The 21863-nt window shown below is 40.6% G+C and overlaps 1 protein-coding gene across 1 annotated transcript in view; it reads right to left on the bottom strand.

Annotated features, from left to right (window-relative positions):
• Positions 1-9886: 9886 nt before the first annotated feature.
• The window catches only part of LOC147124614 (ceramide transfer protein), a 157542-nt gene continuing 145565 nt past the window's right edge, over positions 9887-21863 (bottom strand). Inside the window, exons 15-19 of the mRNA XM_085982436.1 lie at positions 19905-19975; positions 18409-18537; positions 18007-18136; positions 14572-14708; positions 9887-13616 (exon numbers count right to left, since the gene is read on the bottom strand). Of these exons, the coding sequence (XP_085838562.1) occupies positions 14581-14708; positions 18007-18136; positions 18409-18537; positions 19905-19975 (458 nt within the window). The 3' untranslated portion in view covers positions 9887-13616; positions 14572-14580. The remainder of the gene's footprint in view (positions 13617-14571; positions 14709-18006; positions 18137-18408; positions 18538-19904; positions 19976-21863) is intronic.

Here is a 21863-nt window from a genome sequence, read left to right as displayed (position 1 = left end):
CACCAACCGCTGTACATAGCCTTCTTTGATCTCACAAAGGTCTTCGACACGGTCAACCATGAGGGATTATGGCGTGTCCTCCTCAAATTCGGCTGCCCTCAAAAGTGTGTCACCATCCTCCGCCTGCTTCACGACAACATGCAAGCCGTGATCCTGACCAACGGTTCCACTACAGACCCAATTCACGTACGAACCGGGGTCAAGCAAGGCTGTGTCATCGCACCAACGCTCTTCTCGATCTTCCTTGCTGCAATGCTCCATCTCACCCTCAGTAAGCTCCCCACTGGAGTGGAGCTAATTTACAGAACAAACAGGAAACTGTTCAACCTCCGTCACCTCTAGTCCAGATCCAAGGTCATCCCATCCTCTGTCGTCAAATTATAGTATGCAGACAACGCTTGCGTCTGCGCTCACTCAGAGATCGAACTCCAAACCATTGTCAACACCTTCACCGAAGTGTATGAGAGCATGGGTCTTACACTAAACATCCGTAAGACAAAGGTCCTCTGCCAACCAGCCCCCGCCACACAGTACTGCCCCGAGTATCAAAATACACGACAAGGCCTTGGACAACGTGAACCACTTTCCATACCTCGGGAGTCTACTGTCAACAAGGGCAGACGTCGACGACCAAGTCCAACACCGCCTTCAGTGTGCCAGTGCAGCCTTTGGAAGAGTGTGTTTGAAGACCAGGACCTTAAACCCGGCACTAAGCTCATGGTCTACAGAGCAGCAGTGATACCCGTCCTGCTGTATGCCTCAGAGACATGGACCATGTACAGCAGGCACCTCAAAGCAGTGGAGGTACCACCAACGCTGCCTCCGCAAGATCCTGCAAATCCATTGGTAGGATAGGCGCACCAATGTCAGTGTTCTTGCTCAGGCCAACATCCCCAGCATCGAAGCTTTGACCACGCTCGATCAGCTCCGATGGACGGGTCACATTGTCCGCATGCCCGATACGAGACTCCCAAAACAAGCGCTCTACTCGGAACTCCGACATGGCAAGAGAGCCACAGGTGGGCAGAGGAAATGCTTCAAGGACACCCTCAAAGCCTCCCTCTGTGCTTGGAGCGAGGGTGCTGCCATGAAAAAGTGCAACATCCCCACCGACACCTGGGAATCCCTGGCCCAAGACCGCACAAAGTGAGAAGCATCCGGGAAGGCGCCGAACACCTCGAGTCTCTTCGCCGGAAGCCAAGCGCAGACAGCGCACGTCAACCCAAGCACCTCACCCACCCGCCCCTTCAACCACCGTCTGCCCCACCTGTGACAGAGACTGTAGGTCCCGCATTGGACTCATGTCACCTGAGAACTCATTTTTAATGTGGAAGCAAGTCATCCTCAGTTCCGAGGGACTGCCTAAGAAATACTTTGCAGTGTTAAATTTCATGGTCATGTATTCATCCAATTCCATAACCAAACCAACTCCTTTCCTGCATCCGGACTCAAATGCTCTCCCCTATTGAGTTTGATCAGTAAAACTACCTTAACAACTAATTTCCTTTGCAATTCAGGCTAGTTATTTGCATTTGTTCCAAAAGTCAGCTTTTGCAAAACGACACTTATGAACCGGGGTAGAATTTCCTCTTGGTTACGCTGGATTTTTTGGCGCAATTCGCTCGTAATCAGCCTAACTCAAGCAAAAGATCGTGGAGTTTTAAGCGCAAATTATGTCCAGCACAACTCAAGTTTCCGCGATCTTTTGTACTAGTTTTTTTTTTTTTTAAATCGTGCTAGAAGCCGGCCTCGCCCACAAAACTGACCACACCCCCAGGATGAATTAATCACCATTGGGAGATAGCACTAATTGTGCTTGTTTGCAGGCCTTCGAAGAGGCTCTAAAAATTAGGCTGGTTCTTTTGGGTGCAAGGGCACCAATAGGCAAGTTTTCAAAGCTTCTGAATTTAATTTTTTTAAATTTAACAAACTGACTACTGTACCCCAATGTAGCTAGCAAATTTTTTTTTAAAAAGTCATTCAGTAATTTAAAATCAGATTACACTCGGTGCAGTGACACTGATTTAAAAAGCTTATTTTTTTGTGATAAACCCATTATTAATCAAACTGCGGCAAGTTACCACTTTTAAATATATCAAGGAATTTTTAAAGCAAAATTTTGAAAATGATGTTTTAAAACGCTGCCCGATTGCACTGGTCATGGCAGAGTTTTCGTTCAGCGATATGCAAATGATTGAGCGGAAACTCTAGGGGGAAAAAACTTCACAAAACGGGAGCAAGTTACGGCGGATTGCCGATTGTGCCCAAAGCGGAAACCTGGTTTTATGCACAGAATATCTGGGATAATAGGCCACAGGATGAACAATGAAGTCTTTGACCTTTGGCATATGCACTAGAAATACATGAGATGTCACCATACGCTCCTGATGTCCTTGTACCAGCAGAATTACACTGACAAACTGCATAAAATTGGGCTTCAAAGCTATTTATCAGGATTAAGATTAAACAGAAGCAAAAGCAAATCAGATTAGATAAATTACAGTACTTCACTCAACATTAAATCATCTGTTCCAAACAAGTTTCAAAATTGTTGTAGTTCTCTTCAGTAACTTCCAGCTGCGTGTCCATGATGAAAAGTTTTGAGAGAAGTAAACGTTAAGAGTCCATCATTAACCCAACTTAATAGGAATCTGAAGAATCAGAGATACCAGTCCAGATATATGTCTAACTTTTTGCTTTGATGTCCCAAGCTCACATCGATGATGAAAAAGGTATCCTTCACAATTAAATCTCAAATAAACAATGACCCAGGTGGCACGCCTACCTGATTTGTCTTCTTTAACCAGGAGATGCTAATTCAGTTACAATGCACAACTGGCTATCTTTGAATGATAAAGACAACAGCTGCCTGTCCAAGCAGGAAACCTTACCAATGACACAGCAGTCATAAACAGAGGATGAGACCGGGAAATTAATGGTGGGAAATATGGAGATGGCAAAAACACAATGAATATTTTGTATCAGTCTTTACAGTAGAGGACACTAAGAATATCCCAACACTGGACAAACAGGGGGCTCTGGGGGGGGGGGGGGGGGGGGGGGGAGGAGCTAAACACGATCAAAATCACTAAGGAAGTGGTACTCGGTAAAATAATGGGACTCAAGGCGGATAAATCACCTGGACCTGATGGCTTACATCCTAGGGTCTTGAGGGAAGTGGCGGTAGGGATTGTGGATGCATTGGTAATAATTTTCCAAAACTCCCTGGACTCAGCAAAGGTCCCGGCAGACTGGAAAACTGCTAATGTAACACCCTTATTTAAAAAGGGCAGTAGACAGAAGGCTGGAAACTATAGACCGGTTAGCCTAACATCTGTGGTAGGTAAAATTTTGGAGTCCATTATTAAGGAGACAGTAACAGGACATTTGGATAATCATAATTAAATAGGACAAAGTCAGCATGGTTTTATGAAGGGGAAGTCATGTTTGACAAATTTGCTGGAGTTCTTTGAGGAAGTAACATATAGGGTGGATAAAGGGGAACCAGTGGACGTGAACCAGTGGACGTAGTGTATTTAGACTTCCAAAAAGCATTTGACAAGGTGCCACACAGAAGATTATTGCTTAAGATAAAAAAAAAATCACAGGATTGGGGGTAATATTCTGGCATGGATAGAGGATTGGCTATCTAACAGAAGGCAGAGAGTTGGGATAAATGGTTCATTCTCAGACTGGCAATCAGTAACTAGTGGTGTTCCACAGGGGTCAGTGCTGGGTCCCCAACTCTTTACAATCTATATTAACGATTTGGAGGAGGGGACCGAGTGTAACATATCAAAGTTTGCAGATGATACGAAGATGGGAGGGAAAGTAGTGAGTGAGGAGGACATAAAAACCCTGCAAGGGGACATAGACAGGCTAAGTAAGTGGGCAGAGATTTGGCAGATGGAATACAATACTGGAAAGTGTGAGGTTATGCACTTTGGCAGGAAAAATCGTAGAGCAAGTTATTATCTTAATGGCAAGAAACTGGAAAGTACTGAAGTACAAAGGGATCTGGGGGTCCTGGTGCACGAAACTCAAGGTTAGTATGCAGGTGCAGCAAGTGATTAAGAAGGCCAATGGAATGTTGGCTTTCATTGCTAGGGGGATAAAATATAAAAATAAGGAGGTATTGCTTCAGTTGTACAAGATATTGGTGAGACCGCACCTGGAATACTGCATACAGTTTTGGTGTCCATACTTAAGAAGACATACTTGCTCTCGAGTCAGTACAAAGAAGGTTCACTCGGTTAATCCCAGGGATGAGGGGATGGACATATGAGGAGAGGTCGAGTAGATTGGGACTCTACTCATTGGAGTTCAGAAGAATGAGAGGCGATCTTATTGAAACATATAAGATTGTGAAGGGGTTGGATCGGGTGGATGCGGGGAGGATGTTCCCGATGATGGGTGAAACTAGAACTAGGTGGCATAGTCTTAGAATAAGGGGCTGCTCTTTCAAAACTGAGATGAGGAGGAACTACTTCACTCAGAGGGTGGTAGGTCCATGGAATATGCTGCCCCAAAAAGCTGTAGAAGCTACATCATTACATAAATTTAAAACAGAAATAGACAGTTTCCGAGAAGTAAAGGGAATTAAGGGTTACGGGGAGCGGGCAGGAATTTGGACGAGTCTAGGTTCGGATCGGACATGGCCCTGTGGGTAGCGGAGCGGGCCCAGGGGCCGTGTAGCCTGATCCTGCTCCTATTTCGTGTGTCTAATTCTGTTAGATTCAGGAGATGGTTCTGTGATAGTAGATTGGCGGTTAGGATCAGATCAGCCATGATCTTATTGAATGGCGGAGCAGGCTCGAGGGGCCGATTGGCCTACTCCTGCTCCTATTTATGTTCTTATGTAAACAATTAACTCATGTCTGCTAACTTGCATTGCTTGACACCTGTCTGATAAGAATTCCCTCAATGAAACATCCATCATTATGCAAGGATACAGAACATTGTTAGCAGCGTTTAAAGGACAGATGAGTATTGAACCAGATGACGTGACTTTACATTACAAGCTATAGAAATAATAACTTCCCCATGACAATCGTTGGCTGAAGTCAGTTTTAAAAATCCCAGGGCATTGGCCTAATTACAATTTCAGCCAAAATCTTAAGCTCTGAAATGGAAAGATTAGATCTAGTAAAAGTTTCTATATCAGGAACATTTATGGAGATTTAACAAAATAAGGGTCCAAATATTCACCCTTGCGAGACTCCACTCCACACTTCCTCCGATGCTCATTACACTTTTCACCTGTTCACTTTTTGCTATCTTCAAAAAAATCAAATTCAAGATTAGATCAAATTATTAAATAAAACGACCTGAAATGCTAACTCTATCTCTCTCCACAGATGCTGCCTGACCTGAGTATTTCCAGCACTTTGTTTTTGTTTCAGATTTCCAGCATATTTGGGCTAACCAAATTAGTAACAATACTGTGGAGGAGGAATTGCTGGCGTGTATACGAGATGGTTTCCTGGACCAATATGTCGAGGAACCAACTAGATATCAGGCCATCTTAGACTGGGTATTATGTAATGAGAGAGGATTAATTAGCAATCTTGTTGGAGTGATCATATGATGATAGAATTCTTCATTAAAATGGAGAGTGAAGTAGTTGACTCAGAGACTAGGGTCCTGAATTTAAATAAAGGAAGCTACGATGGTATGAGGCGCGAGTTGGGTTGGATTGATTGGGGAATGTTACTCAAAGGGTTGACGGTGGATAGGCAATGGCAAACATTCAAAGATCGCATGGATGAACTACAGAATTTATTCATCCCAGTTTGGCATAAAAATAAAACAAAAAAGGTGACTCAACCGTGACTAACAAGGGAAATTAAGGATGGCATAAGATCCAAGGAGAAGACATATAAATTGGCCAGAAAAAACAGTAAACCTGAGGATTGGGAGCAGTTTAGGATTCAGCAAAGGAGGACAAAGGGATTAATTAAGAGGGGAAATTAGAGTATGAGAGTAAGCTTGCAGGGAACATAAAAACTGACTGTAAAAGCTTTTATAGATATGTGAAGAGAAAAAGATTGGTGAAGTCAAGCATAGGTCCCTTGCAGTCAGAATCAGGGGAATTTATAATGGGAACAAAGAAATGGCAGACCAATTAAATACATACTTTGGTTCTTTCTTCACAAAGGAGGATACAAATAACTTCCCAGAGATGTTGGGGAACATAGGGTCTAATGAGAGGAACTGAAAGAAATCAGTATTTGTAGGGAAATGATGTTGGGGAAATTGACGAGCTTGAAGGCCGATAAATCCCCAGGGACTGATAATCTACATCCTAGGGTACTTAAGGAAGTGGCCCTAGAAATAGTAGATGCATTGCTGGTCATCTTCCAAAATTCAATAGACTCTGGAACAGTTCCCATGGATTGGAGGGTAGCTAATGTTACCCCACTATTCAAAAAAGGTGGTAGAGAGAAAACAGGGAATTATAGACCAGTAAGCCTGACATCGGTAGTGGGGAAAATGCTAGAGTCCATTATAAAATATGTAATAGCAGAGCACTTGGAAAACAGTGATAGGATTGGACAAAGTCAACATGGATTTACAAAAGGTAAATCGTGCTTGACTAATCTACTGGAATTTTTTGAGGATGTAACTGGTAGAATAGATAAGGGAGAACCAGTGGATGTGGTGTATTTGGACTTTCAGAAGGCTTTCGATAAGGTCCCGCATAAGAGATTAGCGTGTAAAGTTAAAGCACATGGGATTGGGGGCAAGGTACTGACTTGGATAGAGAACTGGTTGGCAGACAGGAAGCAAAGAGTTGGAATAAACGGCTCTTTTTCCAGAGTGGCAGGCAGTGACTAGTGGGGTACCGCAAGGATCGGTCCTAGGACCCCAGCTGTTCACAATATATATTAATGATCTAGACGAGGGAACTAGATGTAATATCTGCAAGTTTGCAGACGAGACAAAGCTGGGTGGGCGTGTGTGCTGTGAGGATGCTGAGAAATTCCAGTATGATTTGGACAGGTTGGGTGATTGGGCAGAAGCATGGCAGATGCAGTATAATGTGGATAAATGTGAGGTTATCCACTTTGGTGACAAAAACAGGAAGGCAGATTATCTGAACGGCAATAGATTGGGAGAAGGGGAAGTGCAACTAGACCTGGGTGTCCTTGTGCACCAGTCGCTGAAGGTAAACATGCAGGTGCAGCAAGCTGTTAAGAAAGCAAATGGTATGTTGGCCTTCGTAGCGAGAGGGTTCGAGTACAGGAACAAGGATGTCTTGCTGCAGTTGTACAGGGCCTTGGTGAGACCACACCTTGAGTATTATGTGCAGTTTTGGTCACCTTATCTGAGAAAGGATGTTCTTGCCATGGAAGGAGTGCAGCGAAGATTCACCAGACTGATTCCTCATACGTCATTCCTGCCATCCCAGGTGAGATTGGGTCGATTGGGTTTATACTCGCTGGAGTTTAGAAGAATGAGAGGGGATCTCATTGAAATTTTAAAAATTCTAACAGGACTGGACAGACTGGATGCAGGATGTTCCCGATGGCCGGGGAGTCCAGAACCAGGGGTCACAGTCTAAGGATAAGGGGTAAGCCATTTAGGACAGAGATGAGGAGGAATTTCTTCACCCAGAGAGTGGTGAACCTGTGGAATTCTCTACCACAGAAGGCAGTGGAGGCCAATTCATTAAATATATTCAAGAAGGAGTTGGATATATTTCTTAAGGCTAAAGGGATCAAGGGATATGGGGAGAAGGCAGGGACAGGGTACTGATTTTGGATGATCAGCCATGATCTCATTGAATGGCAGAGCAGGCTCGAGGGGCCTACTCCTGCTCCTAACCTCTGTTTCTATATGCAGTATTTTGCTTTTGTATTAAATAAAAGCAATGGGCTACAAATAGAAAGAAAAGTCAAGGTCTCACTTTAAAAAATAATTGTCTTTCTCTGTACTGGTCAACTTTGAAAGAACTGTCGACACAGGACGTTCTTGCCAGGTGAAACATGGACCAGCAGCTGGGTATTTTGCTAGAGGGAACCACAGATTAAACTCCCCAGCAACCTTCTCTGAATTTTTCCCAACAAGCAGCCACAAAGCACAAGTGTCAGAGATCTTATTTAGGAAGTGAGCACCGGGGATCCAGAAACAAAATATATAAAAACTACTCATTATAAAACCTAAATCGTGTTCATAAATACATCAATAATTTTAATGTTGTGCAGTAGCAGAAAATGTTTACCCAATAATCTAAGAGTTAAAAATAAATTGTTGATGGAAAAAATGCAAGCAACTATTTTGGAATTCCAAAACATCACCTATAATGGACCTGTAGTCACCTGATCAGCAGGGATACCACAGCCAATCAGCTTATGTTTCATCAGATCTCACCATCGTTTCAGTCCCACTGACTGTTTAACCCTCTGAAGCCTGCAGCAGAAATTACTGCACTGCAGACTATGGAACTACCATACCCATTAATATACTCTTTAATCACAGCAATAAATGGATTTAACAGTCTTAATTGAAAATACTGACACTCTAATGAGGCTTATGATAAAAGGTCAGAATAGATTAATAAAAATGATTACATTTCATAAGAGGAATTTACAGGTAGAAGATACAAATTATATACTTATCTGTGACATGCACAATATTTCCAGTACTGCAGACATATTTAACTGAGTGTATTATGCTCCTTTTACCTTGTTTTATTTCTAGTCCCTCCTACAGATTCTGCTTCCAGATCACTGCTGAGGTATGCAGGAGGAGCAATTCAGGTGAAGATACCCCTGAAAAAAGCTGCTTGCCCCATACTCAGCATTTTCCTGCAGAAGTGTGCCAGAAAATGCAGATTAGAGTGGGAGAGAAAAGTCAAACCCGAGCCCCTCAGCAACATGGTGCTACTACTGGTGTTCAAATCATACCACCCCCACTGCACAGTTCTTTCATTTATATTAAGTTTAGCATTACTTAATGTACAATAAATTATATGCAGGAGATGAGGAGCCTTGATGACAAGCCATACCTCTGATTGCTAAGTAGATAAATGCATCATGCGATGTGGCACTGAGACACGCAGACTATAAAGACGCAGAGTTAAATTCCTTGGCCTATGCCAAGTTAAGCCAATCCAATGGTGGGGAGTTTGGAGGAAAGGGCTACAATTGACTTAACTGCAGTCAGCTTGGGAGAAAAGATGATAAAAAATTCAACCAGAGTTCTGGTCCTGATTGTTATTCAGTAACCCCTGCTGCAATGTATGCGTGAAAAATAGGTAATAAGATGCGATTCAGCTGTGGTGTCAGCCTTGCCTCAGTGGGTAGTACTCTTGCCAGAGTCAAAAGGTTGTGGGTTCAAGCCCCACTCCACATATTTGAGCACATAACCTAGGCTGACACTTCCGTGCAGTACTGAGGGAGTGTTGCACTGTCAGAGATGCCATCTTTCGAATGAGACGTTAAACTGAGGCCCCGTCTGCTCTCAGGTAGATGTAACATGGCATATTTGAAGAGGAGCAGAGTTCTCCTGGTGTACTGGCCAATATTTATCCTTCAAGAAACTTCGCTAAAACAGAATATTGTGTCATTTATCTCATTGCTGTTTGTGGGACCTTGCGGTGCACAATTGCTGTGTCTCCTACATTACAACAGTGACTATATTTCAAAAGTACTTCATTGGCCGGAAAGCACTTTGCGACGCCCTGAGGTCATGAAAGGCGCTACAGTATATAAATGCAAGCTCTTTCTTTTATTACCCATCAATAATCATTTCACCCTTATTTATGAGGGAGCAGTGCAGCAAACTGAGGAACACAAAGTGCATTTAAGTTATATTGAAAGTGCTACAACAATTTTACCGATTAAAGATAATCAACATTTTCAAAGAACACAAAATACTCAAGATCTTCTATAATGTTTTAATACTTTTCACTTTTTAAATACTGGATTTTAATTTGTGATAACATGGAGGAACTAAACTTTATAAACTGATCTTTACACATTGCTGATTGGGAAAAACTGTTTTACAGTCCAACATCACAGACACATATTAACCAGTGTTTTGCTGTACACAAAGCTAAATCAGGATATAAAGCTTTCATAAAACAAATCTCTTACCACATTCTACACTCAATATATTTTGATAGAAGTCCATATTTCAACCTGTAATTGACGTGTTTTTACATTCCAGAGAAGTTTCAATACTTTACAACTGCCTCTTTTAGTGTAATCACTTTATACCAGAATAATTTCAAAATTACTTCACATTTAGTGCAATTGCGACTAACAATATCAAGTTCTATACACGTAAACTTCCCAATTTATTAAAAAAGTTAACTTAATTCAAACCAGTAACAGGTTTTTAACCTGGACTGTTGCTAAAGTTCCCATTGATAAGTTAGTCAGGTATACAACAGTTTTCATTTGGGGTATTCAATCAAAATTTACTGTTTTTTCCCCCCACCAATTTCCCAATAAAACCTATGCTCAAACTTTCTAGATTGCTCAGTGTTGAATGCAAGGGGTTTTAAGTAAACTGAAATCAATACAGTTGCTGAAAAAACCCAACATTATCAAACACCTGGGTCTAAGCTATTGAATTTCATGTTTACTTTGAATCCAGTATAGGGCTCATTTGTGCAATTTGGCATCAATTTCCATATTTCTAGTCTAAAGGTAGACCTGCTTCCATGACTTGCAATTTGTGCCCAATTGAAAGGCATAACTACAGTGCAGGACAGATGAAAGTAAGTTTCTCCACAAAGAAAGATATGATCCAAATTAGCACAAAAACTAAAGAACTGATCAAAATGGAGACTGAACCTACTCCCATCAGCAGAGTGATGAATTTATCTAACTCATCATACCAATGCTTGACCCAAACAACAGTTTGGAATAAGGCCCTATGGTGGTTTTGTGTGTGATCATATCCCCAAAACACAAATATTCCCCATTGCTTGAAACATAAAAATTCTAAAATACTACCAAGCAGTGGTTAACATCCCAGAGTTACCATTATTGCACTGCTTTAAAGTTTAGGTGCCAATATGTGATATTGCAATGCTAAGCCTCACTTGCTGCACTCCACCCAACACTGCTCCTTTGTGATGAACAGCAAGCACTGGGAGCTAGCTCCAAAATCGCTTTTCAATGCCACCAGCCTCTAAACTGACACAAAGAAGCCACACACTACCCAGTTTAACATTTTAAAATATCTGACTTACAAGTTTGTTTTAATACAAGTACCTGGAATATTAACTTTACATAAAATTGATCAAATGTGATGGGGAATTGCTTTGTCTTGCAAGTACAATTAGCATTGATCCTGCTAAAGCTCACACCGAAGACAAACGGTTCGGTTATGCAAAATGGGAGGGAACAGTGTCTGAGAAATCGAACCAGTTAACCATTGGGGGAGCATTTCCACTAAAGAAGAAATCTCCTTCATATAGTCTGATCTTCTGGATCATAACTGCTACTTAGGGAAGCGCTTTGTGGAAATTAATTTCATCATATCCTCATCAAGCAGCACATTTCTGCCAACTAAAGTAGACTGAACTGGAGTCCAAAAAGAATCCTCTATAATATGATGCCTCAACTGGCTGGCATTAACTATTCCCAAATTCCCTCAATGCCAAAATGAACCATATATCTAGATTTTTGGATTTCACTGGTAACACTAGCTATATATAACCAGTTCTTTTGGTCTAATTGAAATAAAACCCCTGCATTCAGTCAAGCAAAACTTTCTTCCTGTTGATTTATAGCTATTTACCACATATTCATTTTAAATGTAGATATGAGTGGTGTTTGCTGAAATATGGAGCTGATCAGAGGATTTTTCTTTATAAACTGTTGGATTGCTTTTAGGTATAGCCTAGAAGTTCAGGTATAATGTAAATATAAAGTGTTCTAAATTAATCCTCAACATAGAAGCCTAGTCAAGTATGGGTTCTATTATAATGCATCGATACAATCTATTGATCACATAACCATTCCTCAAATTTAGGCACTTTTACATTTGAAGCTGTTTTAATATATACAATGTAGTGAGTGATGTGGTATTGTGCTGCAAAAATAAAGTCTGCTGGTCACATTATTGATATTAATTTGCTTACATCATATTGGTTGTATCATCAGTTATTAACAATATAAAAGGATCTGTGGCAGCTCTAAACATTAGACTTACTAAAATAAAAATCAAGTCTATTTGTTGCGAAATAGGAGGGAAATTGTGTGCAATGTGCACAACTTTTAAGACAAAAGATTTCTATAATCCAGCAGTCCTGAAAATCAAGTGTAAAAATTTAGCTGCATCCAGTAACAGCGCAGCACTATCTTGAAACCAACAGGAAGAAAAGAAGATCTCACTGCACAGAATTTCATGGGAACTGAAGTTCTTCAGATGCATCCATTCCACATAGCAACACATTTCAAGAGCATGTCAATCTATTCCAGAAATACAACTGGCTAGTTCCGCTGATCAGTCATCAGGAACAGCACTTAATTCGATTCAGAACAGATTTTGCACAATTGCATTAATGAACGGGAAGGTGTACACTTTGAAAGTAGTGCACTAAAGATTTATGCAATGGGCTTCACCTATCAGCTATACTTAGCCGGCGTACCTTATTCACAATAATGCACACCTCCTCCATCAATATTGCTTAAAACAGTCAGTCATTCATCTTTCGACGATATGTCTACACTGGTCATGACTAGAACACCAATCTATTTCAACATGAAAAATCCTTATTTGACATGTTTCAAGTAATCCCCTTTCCAGCCCATACCACCATCTTAAAGATTTCGGAACTTTCAATTACAACACAAAATATATATGTAACAAATATACAAACTAAAAATGCAGTAGAAATATAGTTTGTAAACAAAACAGAAATAAAGCTTTTCAAAATCTCCATCAAAACTGTATGTTCTTCATAGGAGATAGTAAGAAAGAGAAAGGGCAAATGCCAGAGGTCAAAGGGCATAGACAGCCCTGAACTAGTTTTACAAGAAATTAGTTTCAAAGTAAGAAACAAGGACACTGGTTTTAGAACTGACCAGTAAAAGAATGTGATGAGTTCAGTGATTATAGAACGCTAATTAGCAAGACTCAAGTAAGACTTAAAGAAATTACACCCTACTGTAGACCCCAAAGATGGCTAACATTTGTGCAACTTAAGATCACAAATTAGGTTTTGTTTGTTGCAATGTTGAAATTTTGGCCATGATTATGCAGGCCTACATTAACAAACATGCTATCTTAACAATTAAAGCCATCAACCTATTGTTTTTGATCCAAAATGTGATTGTTTTGTAAAAAAATGTTGCTGGGTCAAATTGTAAACAGCTGTATGAGCTGCACATACAGATGAATTACACACTGATGCACTAAAATGGAACAGAGCACAGACAGTGTTGAACAATCAGCCACAGATGCAAAATGACAGCCTACATCAGTTGGGTGCAGGCTGTGAACCGGGGCTGGCCTTGCGAGAGGGAAGGATGTTGGAAATTCAATGCACCAGCTCAGAGTCACTGTAATCCTTGAGTGCAGGAGGACATCGTTGCTTCTATACGTTGTTCACTGGAGAAAGCATGGTAGAAACAGCAGCAAATCCATGCTGAACACTAAAGACACAAGATCGTATGCTTAAATATTTTTAGGACTATTGCTTAAACATAGTACTTGCAAACTTCCTTAAAATTAAAAATGCTTTCATGAACAAAAGGGACACCAATGTAGGACATTCTTGCTCCCAACATCCTGAAATCCATTACAAGATATTTCATTATAGAATGTTCCTCTTATTTCTCTTTTTTTGTTGGATACAATGTTCTGAATTATTCATTCTTTGTGAGGAGAGCTATTTCTGAGCAAATTGTGAGTCAATATTTCATTCTTCTCTTGATGGAATGCACTCAAGAAACTGCAACCTATTCGTGCTGCAGACTCATTACCTGAAAAACAGCATTTAAACTGCTAAGATTGAGTTCATAAACCAGGAAGAGTGTTGTTCCAACCACAGACTGCCTCTAATCCACAGCATCCTGAGGGAGGGACTATTATGCTTGCAAGCCAGACATGGACCCTGCAGCCATAGTTCACTCAGTAAATTTGTCTTCCGAGACCACAATTTTAAAGCAATTGTACCTCCTGATTATGCAATGATTTCCTGAGGTACATTCAATTGCAATGATCTGATGAAGATTGTACTCGGCGATACCATCGATCCCACAATTGTTAGCCACAAATTCTGCCTCCTACTACAAGGTGTGAACATTTAAGCGGTGTGGTCTGGAATTTGTCTAGTGGCAACAAAACTATACTCAACAGCTTGAAACCAGAGTCTTAAGAGAGAACAGAAAATGCTGGAAAAACTCAGCAGGCCAGGCAACATCCGTGAGAAATAGAATTTCTTGCCGATTCGGATTTCCAGCATCTGCAGTATTTTACTATCGTCTTAAGAGAGGATGTTGTGGCAAAATATTGAAATGTTTGCTCTCAGGCACTTTCACTAAATACCGGGCTTGAACCGTTTTAATGACACTTCAAAAAAAATAACTGGTTAATGTTATAGCATACCTCTAGATACTAGAATAGAATGTCTTTGCCTGCAGTTTTCTCCTGCACATAAGACGTAAAACGCTTGAGGAATTTGGGATATTCACGTTTTGCAACTGCTCGAAGTACTGATGCTGGTGCCCATCCTCCAGGATTTACTAAGAACAAAGAAAGAACCAGTGACATCTTTCCTGAATTTAGCCTGGTTCAAGCAGGCCAGAACAGCTAATCTTCCTGGGCATTCCAATCTCATCTTGCTGAAAAAGATGAATGACTTCAAAGAATTTGGAAGCAACCCTGTTTCTGCATTGTGGGTGTGCTGCTTCAAGCAGCACCACATATTTAAGCCCAGGTCCACCATACATGGGGAAGCAAGCAATATTCCTACAGAAAGTGGTGACAATTGGCGAGCAAAATAAAAATCCTGAAATTTTCATCTGGTTATAAGGCCAATGGCATCTTTAATGCAAATAAAACTGGCCTTTTTACAAGCTGCAGCTAAGCAGAATGCTAGCTTTCAATGAAAAATTCTTCAATTGGAAAAGAGCTAAGCATCAAATTACAGTCACAGACTGTGTTAGAATGCTGGAGGACTACAAAAGAAAGTTGGTAAGTTTGAATACCAAAAATATCTCGGCCCAGATTTTGCTGTAGCAGGGCATTTAACTGCATCTGCCGTAAGTTAGACTTGCCCTTGCATGTTTAGGTTTTTAAAAATTTTTTGCATGGCAAGTTGCTGAAAATGCGAGCTGATAGTGTCACAGTGAGGGAAACAGGGTATCTGAGACATGAGTGAACAGGGCAAGCAACTGTGTATCTCCTTAACCAATTAGATTGAGGGATTGTGAAATTAACAGCATAAGGACAGAGAAAGAAGTGTAAATTAGAGTGGGTAACTTCAATGTCAAATCAGGTACAGAAAGAGAAATAGAGGGAATGAAAGATTGGATTGAGTGAGAAGAGAGAAAGGAAAAGTAAAAAAACACATTTTTAAAATCTCCAACAATTAATATCTGAAGGAATGAGACTCCACACTTCTAATAGTCGCTAAAAAGTTGATTGGCAGTAATTAACACTTACCACATCATTAAATGGGTACTTACACCTGTAATGACAAGACTTAACCTTCTGTGGCGAGTTTAGTTTGTAAATACAGCAACTTCACGCCATTCAATATGTGTCAATTGTGAGGCAGACAGCGAAATGCCGTTTTCACGAAGCTAACAGCGGAGCAAGACGGACAGCAACTTTTGGATATTGGCATTTAACTGTACATCTGCTCCTCACCTGAAGTTGCTGTACAATTTACGCATAAATATGAGGAGCGCCATTAGCCTCACCGATAGAGAGCAAAATTTGGTCCCTCATGTTTGTGGTGTTGTAGCTCTGGCCTGTATCCTGCAGATTATATACATTTCCCCCCTGCCCCCATTTGTTTGGACATTTTATTTTCCTGGAAGAAAACCCAGATTTAACTTTGACCCCACCCCCCCATACACAAAGATGTTCTGCCTCTCCAGCCTCAGTCAAGGGCTTCGAGCTTGCACCTTTTACAACACAGTAGCCAATTGTAACTGTCCCCTCCTTTCAACCCCCTTTCTCTTTCTTCAACCCCGCCACCCCCCCGCACCCACCGCAGAGTGTGTGCTCTCTTCCCAAAACATAACGGTAGGTGGTGAATCGAAGAAAAAAAAAAAAATGGATTGGACAAGCTCCTTGAGAAGTGGCTGTGCCACTTTGACCAAAGTATGTCACTGCAAGGCATAAAAATTGCCTCAATAGTTGACAACTCTGAGGCTCATGTGAAAACCCTGCAGCTAATAGCAGAATTGCTTCCCAACTGATTTTTAGCAATCTAAATTGATCGTGCCAGCAGAGGAATCACCTAACAGCCAAGGATCCCATTTATGCCCTGCAGTGAACCCGAGCGCTTAGTTTCTCTGTTACCACAGAGCTCTCTAGGTTTGGATTAGAGAATTGCAAATTGTCACTCCATTATTTAAGAAGGGAGAAACCAGGTAACTACAGACCAAACTACATACTACCAACCACAGACTAATCTAGTTATTTATTTATTTATTTTTTTTTGAAGTGGTCACAAGTATGGCGGATAGGGGAATGTTTATGAATGTTGTGTAGAGCATATGTAATTAGAGATTAACTTGTGATATGGGTTGGTAATTGGTTGGGAGGTAGGTGACACAGTAGGGATAAAAGGTTTGCTCTCTGATTGGTGGGATGTGACAAACAGTGTTCCTCAGGAATCTGTACTGATGTCTCAGCTTTTCACCATATAATGACTTGGTGAAGGAACCGAGAGCTACGCATCCAAGTTTGCAGATTACACTAAGTTCGGAGACACGGTAAGTTGTGTAGATGGGAGCAGGAAGTTACAAAGTAACATAGACAGACTAAGTAAGTGGACAAAAAAGTGACACACGGAGAGCAATGTGGGAAGTGTGAGGTCATTCACTTTGGATCCGATAAAGACAAACCAAAATATTTTCTAAATGGTGAGAGACTTGTGACTGTAGAGGAGTAAAGGGGATTTAGGTGTCCATGTACACATATCACTAAAAGCTAGTGCACAGGTACAAAAAGTGATCAAAAATGGCTCCTGAAATCTTGGCCTTTATCTGAAGAAGGCTAGAATGCAAAAGTGATAGAATGATAGTTCAGTTGTACTGAGCCTTGCTCACAACTCATCTGGAGTAAGGTGTGCAATTCTGGGCACAGCAGCTCAGGAAATATATATTGGCTGTAGCTGGGGTGAGGAGGTACATTGCAGATTCACCAGAATCATACTGGAGCTTAAAGGGCTCAATTATGAGGACAGGTTCCATAAAATTGGTTGTATTCTCTTGAGTTAAGAAAGTTGAGGGGCAATCCAATTGAGGAGTCTAAAATGATAAAGGGATTCAATAGAGTAGGTACAGAGAATCTACTTTCTCTGTTGGGGGAATCCAGAACACAAGGCATAATCTTAAAATTAGAGGTAGGCCATTTAGGAGTGAAATCAGAAGTACATTTTTTTTTTTTTTAAATCATAAGGGTAGTAGAAATCTGGCACTCTCATCCAAAAGGCTGTGAATGTGGGTCATTTGAAATATGCAGGATTTTTATTGGATAAGGGTATCAAGGGATATGGGGCAAAGGCAGGTAAATGGAATTGAGGTACATATCAGCCATGATCTAACAGAATGGCAGTACAGGCTCGAGGGCTGAATGGCCGACTCCTGTTCCTAATGTTGCTTCACCTAACCACACATCTCCTGAATTTAGAGGATACGCCCAGAATACTGAAGGTGCTGTTAGCCACCCACCAGGAGGCACTCGAGTGGTCTTTGAGAAATTCCCATCTGACTTCCTTCACCGCATCTTGGAGCAGGAAGGAGCAACTCCTTGCAGCAGTACACTTGATTATAAACTCAGCAGAATGTGGAGACTGAAACTTACCATTGGCTACATATGTGATCTTGCATAGGATGTTGTCCCTGCTGATTGCCTGGTTCCCTTCTGGAGGGCTTACTAGTGTCTGGCAGATCATGGCAATGTTTATTTTGGCACGCACACATCTGTTATTCTGCTGTTAAATAGGTGTAGAAACACATGACCATTTTGAACTTGCACAGCAATAAGTTAGTGCAAAAGGTACAAAATAGAACTATTAGCAATTACTTCAGTGAACAAATCTTTACACAATAGCCCAAGTGAATTCCAGTATTTGTCCATTTTAACACGAAAATAAAATTGTGCAATGCAATGTTTCTCTATGTGCTCAGTTACCCTTCAGCTCCATTACCTACAAGTAGCTCAGTATATTTTGTCATTAAAATCTTTATGGAGACAGACACTTACAGGAGCATTATCGTGCTCCACAGAAAAATTGCAGACAAGCCATGTATCTGGATCATTCTCATTTGTAGCTGGAACTTTTCGAATTGCAGACAAATAAAGCACATCTCTCTGAGAAGCCGGCCAAACTCTCTGAAAAACAGGAAAAAATCTGGCTAAGCAACAGCAAGCTATCAAGTCCCCAATATAATGCAACTGACATAATTTCACATTTGAAAATCACCTAAATGAAAATGAATACTGTTACTGACTTTTCTAATCGTCTCACTGAATATGACCCATTATTCATGCTTCTAACTAGAGAGGATTGCTACCCTTTCCAAAGACACCATTTTGTATTCTAATTCCAGCATGATAGTTTGTTGGGTACAGTATCAAATGTGTTCAGTATGCATCTTTTGTGCCTGTGGTCTGTTGAAATACATACAGCTACATATAAAAGGGGTGTTCTGATTTTGGGAACTACTTACAATTTGAACCACTGCCGACCCACATATTTATTGTTTTAATAACTCTTTTTTGAAGATGATGAAGCTTTCAGCTTTAAATATTACTACTAGATCATTTATTCTCTGGGCAGAGTATCACAGTGAACTGGCTACACATGTCACTCTATAGTTTATCTCAAAAGGTTCAGCTAAGATAACCACAGAAAAAATAACTTGAGAAATTTAAAAGTAACTATAGATGGACACAGCATTTATATGTTAAGAAGTTTTGTTGGGGTTCTGCCTTTTAAGCAGAGAAAGGAATGATGCGGATTGTACTAACTCCCCAGGGACTGCCACATATGCAGCACATACAACTTGCCACCTCTCTCCCCTTTAAAAACAACTTACCATTCATGGATAACAGATTATTTCCTGGAAGGATTTGTGTGGGTGGCATGTGCACCATATGACAATTTTATTCTCAAGGTCAATTCAGCCAGTGCACATAAATCCATCAGTTCTTTGAGGAAGAGTCTTCCAGACAGAAAGAATCAACAGTAACATTCACAAACCATTATGAAAATTTGATACATCAGACATGAAAGTACCAACAAAACTGATTTCCAATGAAGTCTCAAGACAATTAACAGAATATCAGGTAAGTGCCACTTTTCCTGGTGAAAACAGAGCCACTATTCTGGTTTTCATTGCAAGGCAGAAGCACAATTTGCAACTGAAAGATCATGATGAGTTATTGGTTAGCCAAACTGGAAGATCTCAAGAATGGAACAATACGCTTACCTCCTAACCCAAACACATGGATTATAAAGCAAACCTGACCTACTAATCAAGTCAAAATTTGAGCGATCTGCATGCCATGGTAAGGGAGAGTGGACTGGCAGCTAGTCTTAAGCCTCTGTTCTAGCGGTTACAAACATAACCCCATTTAATGGCACACTGATTTAATATATCTGGCCCACAGGGAACAGCCCAGAAACTTGGGACACTCCTGCACTACATCAAGTCGCCATCTGTAATGTTTTACTATCTAAAAAACAGAGTACATACCTTGTGTGTCTGGTAGATGATAATTGCATTATCTGATAGAATTTCTACCACATGAAAGTTTTCAATGGTTGCTGTGGAGTATAAATGGATACATTCACTACATATAAATGAATGGATACTTAGAACATGGAAAATAAGATTGCAAGATAATAAGATGTTGATTGTAAATATAGGTACAGGTTTAAATAAAAGTAAAATCAACAGCTGCTTCTGAAATTAGATAAAGCTGCAAGATTGGGGTGGGGACCCCTTACTCCTGTGGAAAAGCAAGACGTTAGCGACTGGTGTACAGAACTCTGAGCAAAGGAAAATACTGCCCAGAATGCAGCATTTTTGGTATTTCAACAGCAGATAACACGTGATTCAAACTTTTATGCGACGTAATACGCTTGCTCTACAATTTTATATTGCGTTCTACATTAGAGTTTTAGTTCATTTTGGTTGTTTTTCCAATTTTATTTGATTTGTTAAAATCTGTACTTATTTTATTTTTGCTTCTTTTGTTTAAAGAAACGCCCTAGCTCGAGTGCATGTGCTAAACAATTTGACAAGATGAACACATCATAAAGGTTAACATACACATTTGTTTCAAAAGACCCACACTTGGTCAAGCAAAAAATAAAAATCAAATGTTCATACTCTTGAATCTGGAACCACAGAAACTGCAATAATTTAGACAAGTTGCAAATTCTAGTTAATTTAGACACATGCAAGTTCTTGTTCAGGTTATTAAAGCATATTCACAATTTTTGATGAGAAAAAATAGCTTGCTGGGATCATGAAGCACACAATACTAATAAAATGCAAGTTATAAACATTGATTATATGAAGTTAAAATTATTTGCACCAACAAAGTGTCAATATTTCAATCTAAAACACAATCCTACTCTAATTAGTTCCTATCCAGCCATCACTCTACGGGGGATGGGAAACTCCTCAGTTGGCTAAAGGCGTAGTCTGGGACAAGATGCATGGCCACATCTTAGCAGAGCAATGGGGCAGGCCTGATTTCCAAGAATTGAACAAGATAATTCAGGTTGACATTTTTTCGCAGTACTGCCGGAGGTGCCGCCCCTCGGGTGAGATGATAGAGAGGGCCCCATCTGCCTGTTTCAGTAGTTCAGGTGGGTGTTAGCTACATTTGAATAACAGCAGGGAGTTTACAGGCCTTGGCCAACATTCTTCCCTCAACCAAAAACTGTCTTCAGAGTAATTCACTGCATACAAAAATATGATACGGCATTAGAGAAATGCAAGTCTGAGGCCGGAAAGGCCAGGTAGACCTGAAGGATCAGAGATAATAGACCAGATTTTGCTGTAGCGGGGTTTCTAATGGTGTCTGCCCTTAGTTAGACTTGCCCTTGCATGTTTAGGTTCTAAAAGATTTTGCGAGGCAGGTTGCTGAAAGCGCAAGCTGATAACAGCGTAGCGAGGGAAACCAGGCATCTGAAACCCGAGTGAACAGGGCAAGCAACTGTGCATCTCCTTAACCAATCAGACTGAAGGACTGTGAAATTAACAGCGCAAGGACTGAGAAGCAAGTGTAAATTAGAGTGGGTGAATTCAATGTCAAATCAGGTACAGAAAAAGAGGGGGAAAGAAAGATTGGATAGAGAGAAAAAAAAAGACAGAAAGGAAGTGTAAAAAATTCACATTTAAAATTTTACATTAAAAAAAAAATCCAACAGCAATTAATACCCGGAAGAATGAGACACAACACTTAATAATTCATTTTCAGTGCCAGAACTGTTGTTTGGCAGTAATTAACACTGATCATGTCATTAAAAGGGTACTTAGACTGGAATGGACCAGACTTGACTTACTGTGCGGAGTTTAGTTCATATCTACTGCGCCAATACAGCAACTTCGCGCCATTCAATGCATTTCAATGGCGAGGCAGACATCGAAATACCGTTTTCGTAAAGCTAATGGAGTGGTGCAACTCGGACAGCAACTGCT

This window comes from Somniosus microcephalus, chromosome 1 (genome assembly GCF_052327205.1).
Source record: "Somniosus microcephalus isolate GS21.2 chromosome 1, FLI_Smic_1.0, whole genome shotgun sequence".
Taxonomy (NCBI): Eukaryota; Metazoa; Chordata; class Chondrichthyes; order Squaliformes; family Somniosidae; genus Somniosus; species Somniosus microcephalus.
The sequence above is the reverse complement of the archived record's forward strand: the minus strand, read 5'-3'. Positions and strand labels throughout refer to the sequence as shown.